Genomic DNA, 25911 nt, shown 5'->3' with positions numbered 1-25911 from the left:
AGAATGTGGTAGAGTGAGATTGTTGGGGCAATCTCACTGGTTCCCTCCCTAATGATAAATTGCGGTGGAGCCGTGCGAGTCGCGGGGCAGGTTGATCCTGGTGTTATAAATAGCGGGGGTGTGGTTACTGGGGCAGACTCCCTTCTGTCATCCCACTTCTCCAGCACCTTTAGTGGTGCCAATTTATTGTTGTTGGGCCTGGCTTCCTTTGGTGGACCAGCTTAATACCGTCAAGTTCGGTGGGCGCGTCATGAGAATTATTGCGCTGATCTACCACAGGTGGGCAGTTGCTATATGCCCTTTGAGAACAACCTGGTTAGTCATCACGCTGTTGTGAAGAATTCGCCGTGGCTGTTGGAGCAACCAGCGGATTCCAGTCATAAAGGGGAGAGAATACAACAGCAATTTTCACCCAAAAAAATAAAGTTTGCGCGTGGCTCCAGTAGCCGGCAGTGCTGCTGTTTTGTTTGGGCCGTTCGTGATTCATGTCGTTCGAGTGATCGTGTGTTTCGTGTTTTCTATTTGTTTTCCCTGTTACGTGTTTAGGCTCAGTTTGGCGGCGACCTTTTTCTAGGTTTTACATGTTTGATTTGGTTGAGTGTCTGGTTTTTATTTCTTTATCCCTTTTTCGTTTGCAGTGATTTGGTGCTGTGATTTGTGTCGTGGTTTCTTTAAATAGTGTTGGTGCCAAACTGCGCTGCAAAGCGTTTGGTTTTTTTTTGGGTTGTGTTTGTGACTTATTGGTCTTCTTATTGTCCGGGTTTGTTTAATTATTTGATTGTTTGTGCAGGGCAGGAGCTGCAGGCCGGACAGAGGCAGATGTCCCAGGTGGTGGAATCTCGTGCACGGGTGTGGTAGGGAGTGAAGAGTATTGAGTGTGAAGTGTGGTCACGGTGAGCGTACAGTATAGAGGTGATCTCATAGCTCTCATCTTAATTACCAAGGCCGCAGCCCTGTTCCCTCTTGTTTTACTTGTCATTGTGAGTCTGTGCAAATTATATATTTTTATATACGATCCATAAAGTGGTCGAAGTATATTTTTATATTAAAGAAATCATTGAAACTACCTCTCTGGTCCAGTGGTCTTGAACTTGTGTCCTTTTCGTTAATGGTTTTCGTTTGTGCTGAGGCTTTCATTTGCCCCAGTATAATTCCTTGGGGTGAAATTCCCCTAGGTGGCGTAGTCGTGCATCTTCTTTTTGGGTTTTTGTTAGTTCTGCTCGCCACACATGCAAGCATTCATTTGACTTCTAACGCAATAAAACCGTTCTTTTGACCATACAGAGAGATAAACTCTAAAAAATCTTGCACCTGACACAGCTGTGTTCTCACTTTGTGCACTGAATCATCTTCCATACGTGTTTTTTTTACCTTTGTGTTTGCATCTTAATTATGTCATTTCTTTCTGCATTTTTATTTTATTTTTCTTCCTAGCATAAGGCTTTGCTTTAACGTTTTCCTTCACTTTTATTTCCTGAAACATCTAATAATAGTCACAGATAGGCTATCTAGTGTATATATTTCACTAATCGATAGCATGTAAACCAACCACAAGAATGTTTAGAATTGTAAGTCATTTATTATTTGTCCGAGTGCAACCACCACAAACAGCTCCGTGATCTGGTTGTAAGAAACTCGAAGGTCTCAATGAAGCGAAACCTTTCTCAAGGGAATATGTGCGCGTATAGGGAACATTTTAGTCATATCAATCGTCGTCTGACAGAAAACACCTGAGTAGCGCTCGGAATAACCACACAATATCACGAAAGAGACATTTTATTTATTCGCACCAAACGCCCTGCCCAAACCCGACAGACCCGATAGTCAGCACGGATCAAACTCGCTGCAGGACTATTTCAGGGTCGACGAGGAGAGGGGCGCTAGTGTCAAATGACAGATTGTTGGTAGATTGACAGATTGTTGTGTTTTACGTAAACATTTATTTTGTGGGTTTTGTCCAGCAGAACCCTCTTCTCTTACCACTACTACACACCGCCTGTCAATCTTATAGGCAGCGCCCCTGCCAATAACGGCTGTTTCTCTAATTCAACGGAATCGTCAAGATACATGACAGATACAGTGCTGTAAAACATATTTATACAGTAAATCACTGAATATTAGTCTGTGTCATAACGTTTTATAAATATACAATGAGTAACTATAATTCATGTTATGTACCTAGTACAAAATAATATAGGCAAACTGTAACAGAATTTGTAAATATCAAATGTTTAAAAGAAACTTACATCACACATTTTTTGGGGAAAACATGAATAATAAAAATAATATTGATGATTTTTTAATTGAAAAAATATGTAATCCTGTACCATGAAATGATCCACTCGAACTAGTACGTACTGTAGTCTACTACACCGTGAACTCAAAACCATCTTTAACAATTCTCAGCTTCACCACCAGGGGGACACATAACAACGTTGAACAGTAAAGACGGGAAAGTCATCCTCATTTCAACTGTATATACTTCATAGAGTGGAAAACGGGATTTCTAATATATCAAGGGGTAATACTGACTGTATCTCTCTTTCAACAGTCCACATGAATATGCTAAGAGCCCTGAAGGTTAAGAACATTAGGCAAATGTAATCTGAATGTTTCAGAGTATCTCAAAACAGATTTAATACAACAGGAAATGACATCTTTATTGTCAAATGCACCCAGTGCATTCATTCGACTCTGAGGAGCCTCTAGCCCACACTTGACTCCTCACACATGTAAGGGAAACACATCACACAATGTATAAAAACAATGAACAAATTCAACAGAATAAGAACAAAATAAATGTATACTTAAATTAATGCTATAGGTCCTTTATGTGTATACATTACTGGTAGCCAGTACTCACTATGCCGGTTATGTTTTTTTTTTTTTTTTTTTTTTTCATTTTGTGACCCATTCATACAGAGTTAGCTAACCAGCAGCAAACTCATGTTGTCTATGAAAAGAAGAAAACAGGGTTTGAACATGTCAGAAAATTATTTGCATCAAGTGTCTTGAATCCCTCATACAACATAAAAAAAACACATCACTGGTGTAGTCAGGGAATTCCGACAAAAGGCAAACTGTTTCTCTGAGAAGTCTTTTTTTAAGGAAGATAAAAGTTAGAAAGTCTTTACAAAGACGAAAAAAGCTTATTTGAAATTTCCAGTATGAAGAACATAAAGTTTCTTTTCCCATAAAAAGGTGGAGACAAAATCCCTTTCAGCAAAGTAGAGATTGTCATTTCCCTTCAAAATTGGGGACTCTTCTCACTTTCTGCAGATGTGAGAACTTCACTCACGTCCTGTTCAGCAAAGAGGACCTGCAGGCAGAGCGAAAGGTAGAGGTGAATCAAAATGAGGCATGACTCATCAAACATCTGCAGCAGCTCAAATAAAACCCCAATCTCATTCAAACCAAGAACCATTGATGCGTGTGACCTCACTCATAAACCAGAGTGATACACGCACTGCTGTTACACAAGACTGCCGTGTGAGTGCCAGTTGTATTAAAACCAGATACATGTTTCTACCCCACACGTCTGTCGCCCTGCCCCATCCCAGCTCTCATCTGCTCTTTCCTGGTCACCATGGAGTTAACTTCCTCCCACTGAAGTGCTGACAGTCACAGCCCCGCCCCTTTCTGAGCATGTACTGCTGATCCACACGGAATGGGGTGATGTGACAGATCCTGTCGCAGTGGGGGGAAAACGCCCCTACATCCACACCCACACCCCACCCAGCTCCTCTCCTCACCATTTCCTCTCTCTCTCTCTCTCTCTCTCTCTCTCTCTCTCTCTCTCTCTCTCTCTCTCTCTCTCTCTCTCTCTCTCTCTCTCTCTCTCTCTCTCCCTCCCTCCCTCCCTCCCTCCCTCCAACTTGGATGGTAGTGGGGAAACGTGACTATGTGGATTGCCAAATGAGCCTGCCAAACTCTGATCAAGGGGTTGTGGTTTGCCATGTATTAGCAACATTATCAACTTTCCACACGGTCCCCTTTATGTATAGTGCTGGATCACCTCTGATATTCCTTTGTCATGCCAAGCACAAAGTGTTTTTGAAGAAACTGAAATCCGCTAAGCTTATTACAAATCCTCCTTGACATATCTCATGATCCTACATACCACCATACAGCAAACCTTTACACCAGGTGAGCGCTAAACTCGACAGGAATCCATGCAGACATTAAATCAACCAGCGCATGTCTGTTCTTATTATGACACACCTGTCAGTCACAGGTGGCCATATAGCTGTGATGAGTGAGTGTTGACACGCTCTTATGAACAAGGACACACGTACACACAGGCCCGCACACACACACACACACACACACACACACACACACACACACACACCTGAGAGATTTCCATCTGTCCTTCTCCATGTTGTTCTCTGGTCCCTCGCTTTCATAAGACGCCAGGTACAAAGCTGTTGAGAGAGAAGAGAGTGTGAAGACAGACAGTGAGGATGATGAAGAGCATGAAGATGATGTGCCTACTGAAGAGCATTCATCTTTGTCTTGACTCATTCACGTGAAGGGACTTGGTCACGACTGAGGTCATTCAGGCACTAGTGTTATCACCACTCTGCTCTCACACGACACGCACTCACTCCCATACGGCCCGTGTCATGGGGGGCGTGATGTAGCCCGAGGGGAAGAGTAATGCGTGCGTAATGCACAGACACTGAGCAGGTCAGACAGCGGTCTGCCTTTAAGCCTGGCCCCTCTCCAACAGGTGAAATGGGTTAACCTCAAGTCACGACGGAAAGCTCAACTAAACTTGCTTGGGAGGGTCAAGAGGTCAACAGGTGTACAGGCCAGATGGAGCAGTGGAGGCGGTGCAGGGGCCTACTGGTCCCTGAAATCCATCCAATACTGTGGCCAGCACCTGCAGCTCGGTCCACTGGCCTTGTGGGGTGGACGTGGGCGGAGCTGCTTACCGTCCTCAGTGAAGACAGGCGCCGTCAGGAGGTACTGCAGGATCTTGCGGTCCCTCTCGAAGGGACACTCCACCTTCTTCCAGGTCATGAACTCGCTCACCTGTTTGGCCAGCTCCCAGAATTTCTACACCACAAATGCAAAGCCGAGAGATCTGTTAGCAGCCACTTCCCACATCCTCCATCTTCATGACTAGAGCCAGAGGCTTCAGAGGCCTGCACGGCCATCGCTGTTGCTAAGCTGGCTCTATGTTTGTCTCCTATTGTTTAGACTTATTACCATGGCATCATGAGGAAAAAGGGAAGTTTCTTTTTTAAAGTACCTCAAAATTGACGTGTCCATTTGGAAGTCTGTTGGCACATCCTTCATTGAGGAAGTAAATGTCCTTGATCAAAAGGCTGAAGAACGGAATGACGATCTGAAAGAGAAGATGAGTTAAGTGACTTGCTCCACTCACAAACAGCACAACATCCAGTCTGAGGCTGTTATCCTCGTTACCATCCCGGTACCCAAACAGCACTGGCGGCTTTTTACAAATGCACAAGTAATGTTTTGCATTGACAGAGTTAACCTCTGGGCCCACTCTGAGTACGACATTAGCATGCGATTAGAGAGCTGTGTGGTGGAGAGACAGGTTCCCTGTACCAGAGAGAGAGTTCCAATGTCATTCAACATATGAGATGAGCCTTGTGACAAAGCAAAATGCAAAACAAGCTCTCCCTAAATATAGACACACTGAATCCTGGGTAGGCAAGGGAGCCGTCAAGCTAAATCCCACAGCTATTCTTACCATGCACAACATAGTAAACCTAAAAACACAAGCCCAGGGTAGGGTTGAAGATGGCCATCACTTGGAGTAAAACAGTTCAACCTTCACTGGCAAAACTCCAGATTCTATATGCTTGGGTGCAACTGCAGGGAATGAAGCAAAGTCCTTTTCTGGCTGTGATTTGAGCTGTTTGTGGTGGAAATCCTTGTGTGGGAGACATCGAGGGGACTTATTTTTGTTCTTCGTGTGTCCCTGGAGTGTCAATGCTAACCAAAACAAAAACAGTCTTGATTTGGGGGAAAACAAAGTTGCAGTGTCGTCACAACTGCTAGTAGAAGGGGGAAAAAACGCTCCACCATGTTGAGAGAACTGTCAACAAATCACCCCCACGGCCAAATAGGCTGGGTGAAGTCGAGCATTCCAGAGTGGCTTGGGAACATTCTGTCTCATGACCCTAGCAGCCAAAGAGAGAAAGAGAGTACGTCTTCCCAACACGTCCCCATATGACCAGCAAGTAAAAACGAAAAAACGTGACCAAAACAGCCTTCGAGCCTTTTTTGAGCACCCATGGCAGCTATGCGGAGAGGTCTTACTGGTCAGATAAGCAGGGCTGGGTGACCCATGGCCGGAGGATGCAGGAACATCGTTGGAACTGGCTGACTGCCATGCTGCTCCAGCAGAGAACAGGACGTGTTGTGCGGAGGAAGCAGCACATCTGACGTCTGGCCCATGAAAGCCCCATTTAGGGCTCGGCCCAGTCCAGTCCCAGTCATTACATAACGTTCCTGGCTAGAGGCGAAAAAATACTGTTCTCAATGGCGGCGGGTCCGCCAAGGGCAACATTACAGATGACCTCAGCTATACGCTAATCGAGCACGCTCCTACTGCAGTGCTGGTTTCAACGCTGGCTAAAAGAGCCGGAGTCTGATACGATCTTCCACCGCGTCTGCGTAAGCAGCCATTAACACTTCAAAACAAATCCTGTTTAATCGGCTCGATCCTCGGCAGTGGGCAGCTTACGTCAAATGCTTCGACCGTTGTTTTGGTGGACATGATCAAAACAAGGCCAAACGCACTTATGTACTTTGCGGTCAAATCTCACTTTGTGCGCCGAGTCCCGGCGGAACAAAAGGCAAGTCAAAAGGCTCAAGAGAGCAAGAAAAACACGTATGGTGAGAACATTCTAAATTCAGGTGTCTTACCTTTTCTCTGCTGCTGTGAGCGGTAATAGATCTCTGGGTGGCGCCACGCAGAGCTGTTCTGTAGTTGTAGAAGTTGCTGGAAGGGTCCATCTGGTGCTAAAGAGAGAGAAAACTGAGTTAATCCAACAGTACCCTGAGGGAGTTTGTGCTGAACCTGTTCCAAACGGCATTCTCGATGTCCTCCGCAAAATCTTACATTACCGCCATGACCACTGATATAACCAAAGGCAAAATGAGTCGCCCATGTCACCCTTTGGTGGGGAACATTCCCACATGGGAACTGGGTAAACGGATCCGTTCTCCAAGCCAAGCCGCCCGCCCCCAGGACAAGACCCCTCGAGCCATCACGAGCCACTTCTGCCTCACTGCCATCCGATACACCGCCCGATAATCCCAGACAGGCCCACAGAGTCAGATGGGCTACTGAGTCAGGACAAGGCCCCCACAAAGCTACCGGAGTGCTAAACAAAGGCAAACACACACACACACGTGCATGCCTGCATCTCTGACTTTGCAGGCTTGGACATGGAAGTGGGGTTGCTCGTGTCCTTTGACCTCTAAGTGTCTGGGGCTCTGAGCGTGTTGGGGAACAGAGAGGCCAGCTCTGTTCCGGCAGGCACCCAGAGCGAGCACGCCACCTCTCCTTAAGACTGCTGCTCCGAGCCGTATTTACACATCAAAATGCTGTAAGCCCCACAGATTAGAAAGCAGCCTGTGATTGTTAGTCTAGGCAGGGGAGGGGTGCAGTTTACTTTACACCAGTCCAATTACCTACCTCACTGCCTTTGGTAGACTAAAGATGAATCAAAAGCTGCGTAAGTCCGTTTCTAGACAGTAAATACACACGGTGTCTGGGAGGACCCAAGTGAAAGACTTAAATGACTTTGCAACTGCTTTCATCCATTGCCTTTATAAACATTTACAGACCCACTCGAGAGATGGGCTGGATTTCAGAATCATAATGGAACAAGAGCGGTAATTTCCACCTACAGGAGATTTAGTTGGAATGAACGGCTCTCTATAATGTTGGAGGATAAGCATTGTGTGTGTGTGTGTGTGTGTGTGTGTGTGTGTGTGTGTGTGTGTGTGTGTGTGTGTGTGTGTGTGTGAGTCACCAGAACAACAGGCCAACCTGCAGGCCACAGCATCAGTACCAGTTGGACGGAGCTGCTACGTCACATATATACATACGGCAGACTGCCATGTCTGTTTCACAATGATTCCCCTGCTGTATTTTCCCAAGTTCCCACACATTCTCATCCCACCCATGACTCACATCCACCCACCAGCACCATTAACATGAACAACAAGCAGTGAAAAGTATTGTTTCAGGAAAATCAAAAACATGTTTTTAAGAGAAATACTGATGGGAAGTGTGTGTGTGTGTGTGTGTGTGTGTGTGTGTGTGTGTGTGTGTGTGTGTGTGTGTGTGTGTGTGTGTGTGTGTGTGTGTGTGTGTGTGTGTGTGTGTGTGTGTGTGTGTGTGTGTGTGTTAGGGGGTGGAGGTGCCCACCTCCAAGATGTCAAACTTGGCTGTTTTGACTTTGCCCCAGGTCTTCTTTAGCCTTGACACAGGGCTCATGTTCATGCCAGCTGTAGAGAACACACACACACACACACACACACACACACACACACACACACACACACACACACACAAAACAAACACAGGTCAGCAGAGAACAACAGCCAATTCCCATTTCCTGCTGCAGCTGCTGTTTCTCAGGTGCTAAGCCCATTTCTCCAGAACCTCTAGCGTCGGGTATGTCGCGTCTCTTGAAGAGTGTGGTTGGTGTTTGGTACAAGCTCACGCCCTGAGCATATCCAGCAGTCGTGAAGCATTGAAGTCATTGTAAAGCAATGAGGTCATTGCACTGGTGAGACAGTCTGATCAAACTCCCTCGGTTACGCTGGTCCCTATTCTGATGACCAAAGAATGCTGATGTGGATGGTCTACTGGACATCACAGTCTACTGGATATCACAGTCTACTGGACATCACAGTCTACTGGACATCACAGTCTACTGGATATCACAGTCTACTGGACATCACAGTCTACTGGATATCACAGGCATTTACAGACTTAAGTTTGGGAGATGAGACTCCCAACAGAATTAGAATAGTTCTAATAGTAATAAGAACTATTATTATTATTACCATTCTTATTTAGTTTCACATACAACTGAAAGTTTAGAAATATTAAGTTGTTCTATTAAGTCCGTCTTACAAAATCTTTATCTTTATCTGTGTGTGGCAGCCGAAACAGTTACTCATTTAAAACAGCCCTTCTGTGCTTTTCCCATCGCAAAATCAACGATGTGTTGAATGCAGACAAAGGAGCTGATAGCATCTACAAACGAGTCACGGGCCGACCGAGGGAGCCGTTCCTGGTGTGACAGGTGTTGGGCTCAAATCTCGTTCTCTTCCCTTCGCTCTCCGGGGTAACGGTGGGAATGACGGAGCAGCCGCTGCCACACGTCTGTGCCCCATTCACCCCCACAATGGGCCGGCCTACGCACCGCCGTGGCCTCCACCGGGCCTTTCCCATGACTCGTTTGTTCTCTCCCGCGTCTCTGGGGAGCGGGGCTCGGGTGCAAGCCTGTGTGGCCTCGTCTCACGGGGAGGAACAGCTGACCCCCCCACCGTCTCCTCCCTCTGCCTTCCATCTATCGGGCCGCTCAGCCCGGACCATCTGCCTGCCTGGTGCTGCAGCCAGATACAACCGCCCAAGGCATGTGGCACTTGCCCCACGCAAGTTTGGGGGGGGGGGGGGGGGGGCCTACGACGTTTCACCTACTCAAACGTCACATGTTTTACATCAGCAAGCCTATTCTGAGGTTGTTATAAAAACAACCTTGGCTTTAGTAATAACAGTGTTTTTGTTAAACATGGAGTAGCGAATCCTTGCCGCTGCTGCACCTACCAAACCAGATTAACAAACATACCAAATCACGTCTGCGTCACTGTGTCTTTCTTTGTGTGCTTCTTTGTCGAGGGTGTCGCAAGGCTTAGGAAAGCGTACATGATGTCACTGTATAACACACTGTATTATTCAGACAGACTTGTGAGCCACAGATCTTGTGGGCAAGGTTCTGCAGAATGAATGACAACCAAACGAAGGTACTCACAGATAATGGCCATGAGAGAGTTGAAGTTGCCGATGTTAAAGCACTCTCGCGCCACGTCGATGAAGAACTCGATGACCCGTGCTCGGTGCTTCTTCTTAACTGGCTGCATTACAAAGACAATAAACAAAAACATCTGAGCAACATGTTTTAGGTGCAAAATCTCCTTGCAGAAACAGTACTTCCTACTTTACTAATTACAGGACAATAGAATGAAGTATAGCCATATCACAGGGTCAGTCCAATTGTGTAATTAAAGGACAGTTGTTGTGACTCTGCTGTACTTTGTAATTACCCCTTACTATGACAGGCTTAAGAGTGTAATTGACCACGCCATGGAAAGGGGGTAGAGAGAGTGTGTGAACATGAAAGGCACTCACAATGCAGATCTCGGAGGCTACCAGGTAGCTGAGCCTGTTGAACCAGTCCACATACGCCTCCAGGTTGCTGGCTTTCTTCTGATTGCTGAAACAGGTCTGCAGAGACATTTTTGACAGCTTGTCAACACAGTCTTCAGTGCCTGAAGTGCTATACACAAGACTCTGACAGCTGTACATAGAGGAAGAGATGGAGACAAGTATATGTCCCCGAGGTTTGTCCTTTGGCCTAAAACTGATCATTTTTCCAATCTAACCAAATTCTCTGAATAAACTCAGTGATCAGTGATCTATGTAAAGTAAAATTACATTATTTAGAATAGAGATGTCGAAATGCGACTCTGCAACTGTCGTGACTTCTGTTTCAATGGAGATATAAAAAGGGAAAAGAAAAGAAAAGAAAGTTCAGATGGTTTATGAGACCTAACCCAAGGAGCTCTCAATCAAAGGCTGGCTCTATAAAAGAAAGGTCCCGGCATCTGACTACAGCCTATTCACGTAGCGCTTGCTAGCACTTGGCGAGAAGCTGAGGCTCCTTTCTCCCGCTCATTCCTGAAATTCTTTTGGAGTGAGCTCGCTGTCCGGCACACAAAGGCCAGTTGGCTCTTCTTGATGGACAGTCTCACAGAGGCCTGAGGACGAGGGCTTAAGAGAAGCCGCCGACCACATAAGGGGGTTAGAGCACTAGGAGCTCGTGCCTCAGGCTGTTGCTTAGCAGCAGAATGCCACCGAGTGGCTGCTGACAATGTGGTGGGCCTGAGGTAAACTTCTGTTGGGGGTGGGGAGGAATGGGGGGGGAATGGGAACTGTGTTCAAGAGAACCTTGATGGGGTAGATACGTTGATAGAGAGAGTGAGTGGAATGTCTGTTCTCGGGTTTACTGTGTGAAAAAGGTGACTGCGTTGACCCCAGTCTGGTGAGAGACTGTGCTTATTGATCTGTCGGGAGTCAATATTTGTTGTTCCCTGTGTCTCTGAAGGGTCACATAGAGAGTTGGAATAAAAAATGTAGTGTATATTTACTAATGTATTAAAGTGCACTGTTACCTTTTCATTATCAAGATGGTCTTTCTGAACAAATGCCTGGACAAATTCCTCAGGTCCAATGTAACTTAGTCGCTCCTAAAAAAAAAACCAGGCAGAAAAAAACACCTTAAAACACCATCAGTCACAACTGCTTCCAGTGGTCATCTTGAAATCATCTAAATAAAAGAATAGACAGAGCCACCAAACCATCCCTGACACCCAGCGTCTCAGACCTCAATGTCAGGACAAGACAGATCAAGACAGGCTCGCTGTGAACTGTAGAACGTCGACTCACCAGTTCAATGTGCGTGAGCTGCTGGGCCAGGGTGAAGGGGTCACTGCAGATGGTCAGAATGTCTCGCTGGATGGACTGGGGCTTGTTCTTAAGAACCATCAGACGGTCTGTCACGGTGGAGCTGATCTTCACCAGGGCCTCTTCGTACTGACTGAGCGCGGCGAGCTTACGGATCAGCGCTTGCGTCATCTGCTGTGCCGTTTTACGATAGAGCTGCAGAGGAAGAGACGGAAAGCAGAGGAAATGAGACAGACGTGAGAGCTCGGCTGGTGGAGGGGAGGAGACACACGTGAGAGCTCGTCTGATGGAGGGGAGGAGACACACGTGAGAGCTCGGCTGGTGGAGCGGAGGAGACACACGTGAGAGCTCGGCTGGTGGAGGGGAGGAGACAGACGTGAGAGCTCGTCTGGTGGAGCGGAGGAGACAGACGTGAGAGCTCGTCTGGTGGAGGGGAGGAGACAGACGTGAGAACTCGGCTGGTGGAGGGGAGGAGACAGACGTGAGAGCTCGCCTGATGGAGGGGAGGAGACACACGTGAGAGCTCGGCTGATGGAGGGGAGGAGACAGACGTGAGAGCTCGGCTGGTGGAGCGGAGGAGACACACGTGAGAGCTCGCCTGATAGAGGGGAGGAGACACACGTGAGAGCTCGGCTGATGGAGGGGAGGAGACAGACGTGAGAGCTCGGCTGGTGGAGCGGAGGAGACAGACGTGAGAGCTCGGCTGGCGCCCACATGGCCATCCACTCCGGCTCAGTGCAGGTCATTACAGCGTAATCATTAACTGGAAAATACCAACAGCGATGTGGGTCGCTGAGATAAGGGAAACGAGGGAATGCGTTGAAGAATCTTCCCGCAAAACATCTCACGATCCAGCACTATCACCGAAAACAGAAGGGAATGGTAGTGCACATGAGGAGGGATTATCGGGTGTTCAAACCAAATGGCCGGTCAGCACGGGCGGGTTAAAAACACGGACATTGTGCTGACGGGGTCCGTCACCCCAGCATGGGCCGTACTGAGTGTTCTGGACAGTTCCAGCATTATGGGAAGGCGAGAGCTGCACTCTCCTCAGATGGCCACTCAAAGGACATATCAACAGCACTCAGAGCCTGGGAGGCCACCCACGTGCTCTTACAGCTTGGTCCAACAGCTCACATTATAACAGCAAGAGCCTGAAACAGCATGAAGGGTTGTGGTTCTCTAACGTTTCTCCAGAGTGACGGAAAGAGGTCCCTCAAATATCGACATCCTCTATGCCTACCCAGGCAGCCATGTGTAGGGGCTTTAAGAAGTATGTTCTGTAAACATCTAACTCAAATGAGAACACCTGGATTTTGAAATAACTTTTTCTGCTGCATGAAGCCCATTTAAGGACTGAAAGGCCAAGAGTAATTCTATGGCAGTCTAGTTCTTGCAACTCAAGGCCCACATTGGAACCAGTGAATTTGCTTTTCGAACTAGAAATGGGTGTGAGAAGTGAAAATGCAGAGGGCTGGACTCTTCAGGCTTTGGACTGACACATGGCAAAGGAGACTCATCATGTAATAAACTGCTTTGAAAAAAAACCCTAAAGAAATGTTGAGAGTTGGAATTGCTTTTTTTATTTAGGCATTTCACTTCAATGCATTTTCGGTACGAAATATATGTTTGCAGTAGCTGCCTCTTCGGGGGTCACCATATGTGTGCCCCACCACAAACAAGATGGGGTCCTTATTTTTAGAAACAATTCATGGCGATAACTGGCTGACATTTGAAGGCAGCTGGTAGCTTCCCGCTCACTTTCGGGAGAAAGACGGCTGCCTTGGTGGCGTCTCTGCCCTTTAACCCTGGCACTGGCCGGCAGGACAGCTGGTCTTGTGGTGCGCGCTGGGCTCCAGCTGCGAGCCTGCCGCCCCTCCCCGGCGGCCACACATCGCACAAAGCCGAAGGGGCGGAGCTTCGCTGCGGAGTAAACACGAGCTGTGCGACAGCCGCCTCCACGTGTGCCAAAGCCGCCGGTCACGCCCAGATCACAGAGCCTCGTTACGCTCGGGTCGGCGTTCCCTATATAGACGCCCGCATCCGTAATGACAGTCTCAGCAGACCAAAGGCCTGAAGACCATACTGTGGTCTGGAGACAGATGTTACTGCATCTATTCTAGGTTCACTGGCCAGAAACCAAGAGTTCTGCAGTGTTGAACTCCTCTTGCTGTCTGCCCCAAGACGTCCTGCATGTCATCCGCAGGATGAGTGCCCTTGTTCTGAAGAGTACGTCTTTCCTTAAGTGTAGTAATGCTTATTTGGAAACAGCTTTTGCCTTTAATTTACATCTGTCTGTCAATATTTCCCATTGTATTGTAGATCCAGTAACCTGCTCTAAAGGAAGTTAATGCTATTTGCTTAAGGGTGACGCAGAGTTCACAGTGCAAAAAATCACAGACAGTGAACAGGATTGGATAACATAATCCGCATTGATCTACTCTGTGAATGAATGCATTCTTGAAGCTAACAGACAGTACCATGTCTTCACAGTCACAGATAGGGATCTGCCTGATGGTCATGACTTATAGTGACATACAGAGATTACACCTCTACCGATCATGACGCAAGTAGAAATAGCTGAAGGTGTATTGTTTTGTGCTGAGTGGTAACAGGTCCTACGTGACCCTAACCTTGCGAGTTTTAGTGAGTAATAGTCCTGCCTGTTTATGTGTTCCATCTGTTAACTAACCAATGCTAATCATTGATCCTCTTTCTGATGATTATGTAGAGTGTACACAACTGGGCATAGGAACCGCTGAACAGAAAATAATCGATTCTCCTGGTCAGGATCAATGAGATCAATCATCACACATCTACTAATTAAATGAGCCATGGACGACTTAGGGAGTATGAGGTTTGTGTGTGTGTGTGTGTGTGTGTGTGTGTGTGTGTGTGTGTGTGTGTGTGTAGCTGCCTGCTATAACTAACCCCCCTGCCTGCTGCTGGTCGTTACGCTAATGCTCTGGTTGAATGAGCCCTGCAGAAAGCTTTACACGATCCACTTTTCACTCAACCTCTCAGTGCAAAATCAAGCTTTTTCACTCTAAGCACTCGGCTAAACAGGAACAGAAGGAAACAGCTGGAAACGCTGAGACCTGGCAACCTCAACCTGGTTCACCAGGACCTGACAGGCTCGGCTAGGGCAGTCATAGGGGCCCTGGCGTAATGGAGGAAGGTCACCTCCAGAATGAGGACGAAAAGCCAGATCACTTACACTAAACCAAACCGCTTAGTTCTGGTCAAGGACATTTTATGTGCAGTTTAAAACCAGCAGGAAAAAACAACTCAACAACAAGAAATGGGCAAAACACCCAAAAATAATGCCATGATGACCCTTTTCATTCATCATTTAAAAATCCCCTTTTAGGAAAATAAACGCCATGCCAGTGACATTCGAGTCAGCGCTAATGGAGCTATTTAAATGCAGCCTGTGGAATCACACCAGAGGAGACAAAAGCACCAGAACAATGGAGCTTTCTTCTCCCTCCTCCACGGGCTCCACAAACTGCTTTGGGACTGAAGAAACCTTCGCCCATCCCCCAAGAACTGACTCCTGCTTCACCCCAAGAGTTGCAAGCAGTACCTCCAACAGTGGTACAGAAGGTGATCGATGGCCTTCAGAAACAGTGTTAATCCCTGTCTTAGATACTGGTAATACAAAACAAGTTGCAAAGGAACATGTTTACACTTTTCAATTGGGATGACAGCAACAAAAAAAGACCTTGGACTTTTTTTAACCCTCCCAAGCCACTACTATTAAAGAGATGTTTATTTAACAGTTCCGCTACCAAGCCACAAAAGATGTTTATTTTACACTACCCAGCCACTACTATAAGTAAGATGTTTATTTAGCATTACCAAGTCACTACTATAATATAGATGTTTTTATCACTACCAAGACACTATAAAAATAAAGACACTACAGAGCCACTACTGTAAGAAAGATGTTTCAGGCAGCCCCACTACTACAATAAAGAAGAGCAGCCCCATTTGTGCTATACTGTACAATACTATACCATACTACACAATACAATACTATAATAAAGACGGGCAGACCCACTCACCTCGTCCCCCGTGCTCAGCCGATTTGTGAGCTCCTTCAGACTCCTCATCACCCTCTCGTCCCGGAAATCATAGGGGAACGTCTCTGTCCACTCTGTCAGCAGCTGCAAGATCTTCGGGGCAATTTTTTTGATTCTCACCTACAGATGAAGATCACAGAAATCTAATGTTTCTCCAGTTAAGCCTATGGATCACGAGTCTAGCATAAAGGTCCAATCCTAGTATACTCAAAAGCTCCCCTAATCTATAGCTGTTTAGTGAAAGGGCACTGGAGTAGCACTTACCTTGTCTGCCTGAGGGTCACTCAGCCTCTGATGGTCCACACACAAGTGGCGCACTTTAGACATGAGTTCAGAGGGGTGGAGGAAGAGACGTGAACTGAGCAGGAACGTGAAGATGTACGTCCTCTGTGGAGGGAATCAAAAGTACAATGAATTGCACCCTCACTAAAACTCCACAGGGAATAAACCTCTCCCTTGACCACAGTGCATAAACTATGGTTCGTTTGTGGGCATGGTATCTTCAGCGTTTGTCAGACAGTAGTCCTTACGTCAGGGTAGTAGGTCACAGTGGGCACCAAGTGTTGAATGAGAGCTTCCAGAGACCCAGATGCCAGGTTGCTGTCATGGTAATACAGGCCTCCATAGTCCTCCTCCTTTGTCTGGTAGAGGTTCTTGTTGTATCCGCTGGATCCACACATTCCTGGGAATGGTGGCGTTTGCGGCATTGTGTCCTGTTAAGAGCCGAGCAGGGAATAATTAGTCTACATTCTAAGGAACTTCAAAGGGTTGCTGATATGCCAGGACACAATAGGAATGACAAGAGTCAACAGGACACGGGGTGTTTTGGAAATGGCAGGTCTTTCACCCAGACGTATGAAGATTTTATTTACCTTTGCGTAAAAGGCAAGGTCCCTGAAATCATTATAGGAAGCTGAGCGGAAAATTACTCTTCTACTCAGGATCACCCATGGGGACACTGCGATTAATCTCAATGTGCTAACGCCTCCTCCTACAAACCAGTGCGACACATTTCAACTCCACTCGACGGCGATGTCAGACACGAGGGGCAGAGCACATGATCACAAACGCAAACCCAAACGCACACTTTCTAATCCACCATAACGCCAGAACAGGTTTGAACGTGTCCATTCTGCCCATTCTGCAGCCTCTCAAGAAAATCCCACGTGGAGGTTCAGCCATAGCCACGGAGGAAAAGAGACCCCCCCAAAAAAATATATATAAAACAATCAGAGAAAGCAACCCGTTCTGCGTTAGTCCCACGTGTGAGCGAGCCACCTGACCAACAGCTTGCATCGTGTTGCCGCCCACACTGCCTGCCGTCTTAGGAGGGCGGCTGGATTCCAAGAGAAGACGACGATCCTTGCGGGGATGCATGGGCCTCTCAATGGACGCATTCACAGTCCCGGCACGGGCTGCCCAGGGACCTGCAAACAATGGGCAGTCCAAGGGTCGGCCGCCTATTCAGGCCAGCGTTTGACTACAGGCCTGAGTGCCAGGGCTGGACGGGAGTGTGCAGGCGGGGTGGAGGGAGGGGGGAGTGGCCAGAAGTTGTATATGCTTCCCACATGCCCCTTTCTTTTTGCTTTTTGTATAAGCCATGCGAATTAGCATGAAAATGGGGGATAAAGTCAGAGCTGCACCCCCACGTACGCGTCTGTTGCAGCGTGTGTTCTACCGTCCCGCTGTGTCAAAGAGCAGAAGGGAACGAAGGAATAATCAATGTCAAGAGTGTGTCATCACTAATGCCGTCAGAGAACAAAGTGCACGCGCAACCTTCGCCGTCGCCACACTTCGCACAAGAGGAGAATTATGAAACGCAAAAGTCACACGGGGAGGCCAGACGCCGGCTACCAGATGAGTGGATTCAGGAGGCGGTGACGGCTAGTCGACGGGGAAAGAGCTGCTAGTCTAACGGGCTGATAGCGTTAGGAGCGCCGCACCTCTGTAGCTCTCGGGGAACCCTTCCTCAGGCTGGAGGGTGGAACCCAGGAGAGCAGCAGGAGTGAGCGGCGGAGTGAGCACACCCTGCAGACACGGCTGCTCTATGGCCGCAGGTGTCAGGTGCTCCAGCCTGCACTGCCAATGCGAGTTCTCCATGGTGGTCAGTCAGGGACTTCACTTCCAGGTTAAGACATCATCGCTGGGGGGCCAACAGATTACGGCCAAACTGAAACAAGGCGTCAATGGCTGTGGAGCTGCTGGTTTTTTGCTGTGCTTCTGATTTCAAGGAATTGATATGAGTTACGGCCTAAGTGTTTCAAATCTGGAAATTTAGGTCACAGTCACATGTCGATCATCTTCTGTGTGACCACAGTTGTCATAAGTGACGTATAAAAGGGACTTTCACTGTAGGCGGGGATTTGCTAACAACATGGAAACGAACACTTCCCCAATCTTGCCCTGATACAGACGCTGTTTCCAAGCACTCTGTCTCGAAGGAAAACAACACATCAGCACACTGTCCAAAATTAGCAGTGGGCGGTCAGTTTTTGCTGGAGAAAACTCAACAGAGCTTATGACAAGCTCACAAATCATAACAGGTCTGCTGTTGAAGTCCCTACCCACACCTTAAGGTGTGGTGGCCACTTGCTCAACATACGGAGTTATCCTTGTTTACAGAACTTCAACCCCGAGGAATCTCAGCTGGCCACAAGATGGGAGAGAGAGAAAACAGAGCCACCCAACACTGCTTGAGGATCACTTAAGCATTAGCATGTCAAATAAGCAATAAAGCAGTAATAAATGTTAAAGAGGAAGGGCAAGGCAGCAGGCCCCTGGCTCTCAGCATGAGAACACAGATGCCAGATTACATTTAGGATATAGGCGTGTGTGTGGATGCGTGTGTTTCTTCGGGGGAAGGGAAGCTGCTCTTACCCTGAAACCACTGAAGTGTGGCATGCTGATAAAAGGCCTCTGCGTTGTAGTTTGAAGGTGTGAATAAAATTTGAGTCACCTGACAGAATGATATTAAATGGCTTGATTTCTCAGTGGTGCAAAGTCCATTCATGTCATGCAAACACTATATAAGTACAGGTGTCTTACGTGTCACCTCAGTTCGTTCTCGGGTCAGTTAATAGATAAAGCTGTTTGCAAGGCATTTTTATTACGGCAATGTATAATATCAGCAGTTTAAATACCTTGCAATTATACTGCCACACTCGTAGTGTAGAAGAAAACGCGGGAGTAATGGCGTTAACAACATTTAACAACATTTAATTCTGTCGTTTCCAGCACGCATAACCCCTAAAACAACGGACATTAGACTGGAATACCCCACACGATCAGCAGCGCTCCACGGGCCAGGCTGGGTTATTTTATTTTTCAAATTTTAAAGGGAAAAGTCTGCTGTAATTATTTAGTCTTTCTAAAACACACGTGCAATTAAAATAAATTCATTGTTTTGTTTTCATCAGTAATCAAAACAGTGAACCTTGATTGTGTTTTATTGCCCTTTCACAGCCCAAGAGCTGCTAGAATGTGCACCGTAGTGTGAAAAATAAAATGACAAATGATCTAACACCCTCGTTGGGGCAAACCGCGACACATACGACCTAAAGACCTCATTAAAGAGGGGTTAACTTCATGCACGGATTTTGGATGTCATTCGGGAACTGTTCATTGGCTAATCGATTACTAAAAACAAGTGCTAAAACATACTATCTCTCTCAAATGTGCACAACATATCTGCTTAGTTGATGAACTGCCACTTGTTTCCTACAAGAAAATGCAGCTGTTTACAAAATAAAAGGAGAAATGATTGTCCTGGATACTTGTGAGAAGCTAGACCCTGGTCATCCGTCCGTGCAATATGAAATCGATACAAGTTTGACCTCACCTTAAAACCTTCTCGACTGAAGACCAATTCCGGAGAATTTCTTCTCAGTATCAAAGTACAGGACGATTCTCCGGACATGCAAGCGAAATCGTGCTTTCAAAAATAAATCCTGTCTCAAGTTGGCGAACAATCAAAACGTTTCTGAAAGCACACTTTTAAATATTGCGTGTTCATTCAAGTGAAAAACTGTTGTAGTCAACAAAATCCACAGCCATGGTCTTTAAAAATTGTAAATCCAATGTGAATACAGAAGACAGTGCCAATCTCGCCAAGCTCTCACGAAGCGAATGAGCGCGAGGAGTCGCGCGCTGGGTATGTTTGTAGTAGGAGCCCGTGCGGAAGCCCAAGCAGCCAATCAGAGAAGAGCGTAGTCGTGCTCGCGTCTGTGGGCGCGTGGCCATCCTCCTCAAACCGAGGAATATTTCAACTGAGTAGAAATGGGGAAATGAGATTGAAACCAACAATGTGCAATTCAGTGGAATGTTATTTTTGTTGAAAATTCCATAGGCTGATATCATATTCCTTTAAAAAAAACTGACAGTTTCTATGCAGTGATTTTTGACACTGTAAATTCAGTGGGTCTTAAGTAGAACGTAAGTTCCATATATATATATCTATATATTCTATCTATAACAAATCTATTCAGGGAAATGTTTCCCTGCGCAGTTTCTGGAAAAAACAAACACGCACGACTGGTCAGTCTGTACATTGTTAGTTGACCTGAAGACATTTATAACAGGCTACAGGATGAGATTTTTCCGAAAACAAACAATATTGAAATCCCAGTTTCGACCTATTTTGCTCATTTTTAAGTAGGTCATAAAACTGTTTTGATCCATAAATATACGCGACATACTACAGAATCTGGACACAACGTAAGACTCTCACAGACTCGCGATTCTGTAACCTATTTCAATATATCAACTAGAAAACTATGTGGAATAGTATCTTCAATGAAAACAATGAAATCCATGCAGTTCATTGAAAGGTTCATCATCTCTTGTTGCAGGTCAGAGGAAAGGTCAGTACTTGTTTTCCTTTGGTAGGTGTGTTATCATTACAGTCATTTGGTTCCAATAGCAGAAAGGATGGTATTCATTTTTCTAGATGTTTAAATAAACCTGACACACGTACACACTGGCTTGTACACAATATATACTGCTGCTCTATTAGCCAATATTGGTTGACAATGTTTGACCATTACACTATACAAAGCTTTATCACAAAAAAATCTTTTTATTATATTTTAGGAGTTAAAAGGAATCTCTGATGCAAAATAAAGAAAAAAAAGAAAAAGCTCTAGAATGAAAGTGATTACATGTGGAAATGTGTTTCACACCATCTTTGAGTAGAACAGCAGGGATACGTACTTCCTGGAACCACAAAGAGCTTCTGAATCATCTTCCCAATCTGCATCCAAATAGAAGCTGTCAGGTCCAAGTGCCGATGGAAGTGTGCTTTCATGCCTCGCCGCCTGAGTGCGAACACATCCGCTCGCCTTCAACTATTTAACAATATCAACTGCTCAAAGCTACCGTATCTGACACTTACACTCAGGACCCACAGTTACGTAACTGCTGGTTAGAAGAAAGTACTGTTCAGCATGGAGGGCTGCAGTGCGGAGGTGTGTGGAAATCAGACAGCTAGCGCCTCAGAGTGAGCACAGGCAGAAGTGATGCATCTCACAGCTTGGAAACGAGGGTACAGCAAGGTGGACGCATTCTTGAAGCAGTACAGTTTGTTTATGAGGGAGAGATTCAGTGCTTGGTTAGTGTTGAAAGGATAAGTTATGAGTTGGGCTTAATGGGTGCAATAGCTGTACAGTTGCTCCCTTGATTCTGGACTCAGACCTGCATGGAATGACCTCATTGTGGGGGGGGCACATGACCTTTAACCTTCCAGCCCTCCTTGGGTATTCACAGCCCCAGACTTTGTTGTCCTTGATGAGGCCTAAGGAATGCTGATAGTGCAAGACTGACTTATTTAGAAGCCAGAGAACATAAAATCAGTATTTGTCATTTTCTTGTGCTTTGTGCTTTAAAGGAAAAAACAGATAAAATCAATGTGTTTTTGGAAGACTCTGCACATACGTATTATGATTATATCCTTCTGATTCAGGAATGGCACTGTCATACGCAGAAATTACGTAATTTTTCAGATTAATTTATTAATATCTTCATTGATTATGACCCACCTTTTGTGCCAGACTGTGAGTATTCATTCATGTCTTTGCACATTTAGAAAATAATCTCAGTTTGAGGTCTGTTGTTCTACTAAAAATACATACTGTGAATCAAATAAGGCTGACATCCCTGTGACTGCATCATTCTTCTTGGTTTGGTTATAAGAATGTTTTCTTTTCCCTGAAGCGCATTGGAAAACAAGACAGGTCAACAAACTTAAGTACCTGCAGCTTTGGAGCAAGAGAGTATAAAGACCACATGATGTCATCTTAACAGGATCTCAATTGTACTATATTCTATTTTGCTATTCTTTGCTTCATTCACTTCTGCTGTGAATCACATATATTTATTTCCTTTTCCATTGTAGGGCAAATAACCTTAATCCTGTACCTTGTTAATCTCAAGGAGTGGGTTCCTTTCTTTATGGATAATAATGTTTACATCATCACTCATGTTTGGCCCATGTTTTACACTGATCTGAGATCTGTTCAGCCTTCTAAAGTAATAATCTTCATCATTAGAGAATTGGCCAAAACTGCTCTCAGCTCTGTGGCAAAAGACAGCTCTTGTAGATGGGGTCAAAAGCAGGTTGATATGGTATGCTGCCCCATTACTCAGTGGCTGTTCAGGAGTCTGTATTAGATACTCTCACATGTTACATCATGGGACCGCATGCACAGAAGAGACTTCAAGGACTGTCTGCAGATGAGTGTGAATCACTAGTTGAATTTAGCAACTTGTCAAGGCAGGAAAGAAATGCTTCCTGAGATTAAATATGTTGACTGTTTAAGGATACTGCTGTAGGATTCCTCAGACATGGCTGCGATTAGCAGAATCCTGTTCTCGAGTTTTCTCACTAATTAAAGACAGTGGGGAACCGTCAGGGCCCTTTACGCCCTCTCAGAGGGCCTAAAATATTCTTAAAACATTATATATATATATATATATATATATATATATATATATATATATAATTATCCAATTTAATTTTATCTACTTACAGTTTTACAATCGACAATTACAGAAATATAAGCAAATCAATTATTCACCCGTGTCTATTCAATCTGTGTTGGAAGGTGAGGGGTTAAGTGAGCCTGTGTCTCCCCCTATCAGGACTGTGATGCCCGCTGTTCGTTTACAGAGGGCCTGGCATTTATAATTCAGCGCAATACCAGTTTCAAATGACAGTAAAATTGACCAATCATATCTGCCGTCTTAGTGGGCGGGCTTAACTGTATGATCATTTCCGCCCGCTGTGGCGACGCTAGCTGTCGTCAGGCTGTCGTTAGCCTACCGCCGCTAGCTAGTTTCGATTCATCCCTTTGACGTCCTCATTTACATATTTACATATTCCGCTTCCGAGAACCACGGAGCTGTGAACCTTATTTTGTTTGGAAACTTATTTTGCTTAACAAGTTATCTAGTACAAATGTTATTGTTTATTGCGCTTCTAAAGCTATACTGTCATCTCGGTTTTTTCTTTATTCTTTATTGCAGTTTATTAGGAGAGGAAAAACAAAAAAAATTCGGGGGGGGGTGGTAGCGGGCCCAGGTTTAATGGTCACGGTTCGCTACTGATTAAAGATAAGATCAACATCAACAGTTTACTCCACTCATCTCGAAAAGCTCAAAACAAAGCCGAATATCCTCTGAAATCTTGACATGGAACTCCACCTCTCATCTACTTTTTATCATTCCTAATTTAACATTTTACTTTTTTATTTGCTCTTTTTTCTTTCCTACAGTAAGGAAATCTCATTTGAATGTGGATAATGCTTGAAAATATATAAAAAAAATAGCTGTTTGTCACAACATTTTCATGGTCCATTAAAGATCCTTCCCCATGCCTGCATTCTGAAGGCTACATATAACACACCATGGAAACCCCCACCAATGGGTTAAGAATGTCTACAGTCTATTACCCCAGTCTGCTCCGCCAGTCAAACTAAGCCTACTGTAAACTGATATGACCACACAAGTGGACCCCCATTCCTGGTTTAGGTAAATCACTGTTAAATGTAACCCCTCAGATCAGCACCATATGGAAATATGACTGGATTTAATTTGCTGAGAATGTGACTGGGAATGTATATATTTCAACTGTAACTGCAATGCCTGATGATGCCCGGTTATTGAAATGAGTTTTCACTTTTCTGCCAATAACTTAAAAGTCTGTTCCAAATACAGTTATGTTGACCGTTCTGAAAAAAGCTCCGGACACCTCCTACAGCATTCTGGGAATTTTGCTGCACCCTGACATCGACTTTTCTGGAGGGCGAACAGAACTAACCATCATACACAACTACGAAACAATCCATGTTCAAATTCCAAGTCTGCTACCACAACATTGCAATAAATACCTGTCAGACAGCCATTATTGAAACAGCCTTCCCCTTCTCAGCTGTGGGGTATTTGATCTAGATCAAAGAGACAGTTAATAACCCATTAACAACATTATTGGAGCACCACAGATGCCCTTCCTTGCTGTCCTCACCTCTCCCATTACACTAGCAGATGCCCTACATGATAAAACAGGTCTCAGATGGAAGCAGACAAGATCTTCTGACAGGTATGTAAGTGAGGGGTGGGGTGGGCAGGCCTGCCTGAGAATATTGTCTTATTGGTCTCATCTGTGGTGAGATAAAGTTGAATTTTTAATCTATCCATCTTGTCTGCCTTCTGCAGTCAAGTTAACATATATAAATATATAATGAAGATTTATGGCGGATTTTGGGATGTGATTTAGGTATTTTTAAAAGGGAGGATCGGAAGCCACACACACATATGCACACATACACACACACATATACACACACATGCACACACACACACTCATACACACACAGCAGATCTTTAGGGATCTGCATGCAAACAGTTATTAGGACTTTTTGTTCTTTCAGCTCTCATTCACCAATGAGCACAGAACTTGACCTTCTGTCCAAGACACTTCGAGATAAAAATACCAAACAGCATAACAGCACACAGTCTTTCCTTTTAACTTGGGTTTTAAGAACCTTATGGACCTCTGCCATATTGGTGTTAGGGGGAACTAAGTACAGTCATGGACGTAATTTTGATTTCAAAAGTGGGGGGGACATGGATTCGTCGCTATTTAAATATTTGGTTTTAACCGTAAAAACTGGGGGGGACCAAAACCGGCTTTTGAAAAAGTGGGGGGGACATGTCCCCCCCGTCCCCCCCCCCCAAAATTACGTCCGTGAGTACAGTCAACCTTAACCACATAGCCTATGTGTCTGTGCTATGTACGGCCATGTGAGAACATAGAACAGTGTCCACTGGCTCATTAAGGTTAGAACGACCATATTAACCTATAACAGTTTTAACATATTTGAACCAATGCCATGTCCTTCACTGGTTAACCTGCTCAGTGTCTTCTAGAGGTTCAGAAAGAGGAAAATGTGTTTGTATGGTGTGTTTCAGGTCTGTTTCATGTCACTATAGGAGTGAGTACATCACCAGCTGTCCCTAACAAACTCCACCCCAGATCAATGGACAGACCTACTTTAGACACATTCTTTTATCATCTGGATGTGAGAGCCACATTCTCTTATCCATCTGGATGCTGGGGTGGGCCGGTGGGGTCTGGGTCTGTTAAGTCACTTGAGACACTCATGGGTCCATCTGTGACCTGAGCATCCACGAACAGCAGTGACAGTTTAATTGCCTTTAACTGAACGGCCCCGGTCTGGGAGAAAAGTCCTGACAAAGGAACAGAGGGCAAAAAAATGGGGACGTATCTGGGTAAGACAATACAAGCCATATGCCTGATGAAGCAACCATCGTTATTGTGAAGAGACACATAAAGTCCTGTGAACCAATCTGTGCTTCAGAAATGCTGGACGAATGGCCAATTTGTTGTTTTAGCAATTGTTTGTTGGATTTAAAAAATCCTCTTCTGTCCTGTGAGAACATTGCCATTGTTGTTTTGTTCCACATGAGAGAGCATCAATACAGAACACATATGAAAAAACAGGCCAAGACAGTTCGTCTTAATAAATGTCTCTCTGTCCTGGTCTTTTTTATGCTCTTTCATCTGAA

At 45.4% G+C, this 25911-nt stretch overlaps 1 protein-coding gene across 1 annotated transcript; it reads right to left on the bottom strand.

The window, feature by feature from the left end:
- Positions 1-2871: 2871 nt before the first annotated feature.
- On the bottom strand, positions 2872-19973 carry rasgef1ba (RasGEF domain family, member 1Ba). Its single transcript, XM_077000812.1, has 14 exons — positions 19670-19973; positions 16362-16544; positions 16096-16218; positions 15814-15951; positions 11729-11941; positions 11455-11529; positions 10412-10507; positions 10035-10137; positions 8420-8499; positions 6907-7002; positions 5258-5353; positions 4938-5061; positions 4352-4424; positions 2872-3319 (listed from the first exon to the last, which is right to left on the bottom strand). The coding sequence occupies exons 1-14, from the start codon at positions 19745-19747 to the stop codon at positions 3295-3297; spliced, it is 1503 nt and encodes a 500-aa protein (XP_076856927.1). The 5' UTR covers positions 19748-19973; the 3' UTR covers positions 2872-3294.
- Positions 19974-25911: the final 5938 nt, after the last annotated feature.

The sequence above is a fragment of the Brachyhypopomus gauderio genome, chromosome 3 (assembly GCF_052324685.1).
Source record: "Brachyhypopomus gauderio isolate BG-103 chromosome 3, BGAUD_0.2, whole genome shotgun sequence".
NCBI classification, from domain to species: domain Eukaryota; kingdom Metazoa; phylum Chordata; class Actinopteri; order Gymnotiformes; family Hypopomidae; genus Brachyhypopomus; species Brachyhypopomus gauderio.
Note: the sequence above shows the minus strand (reverse complement) of the source record. Positions and strands in the feature narration are given on the sequence as shown.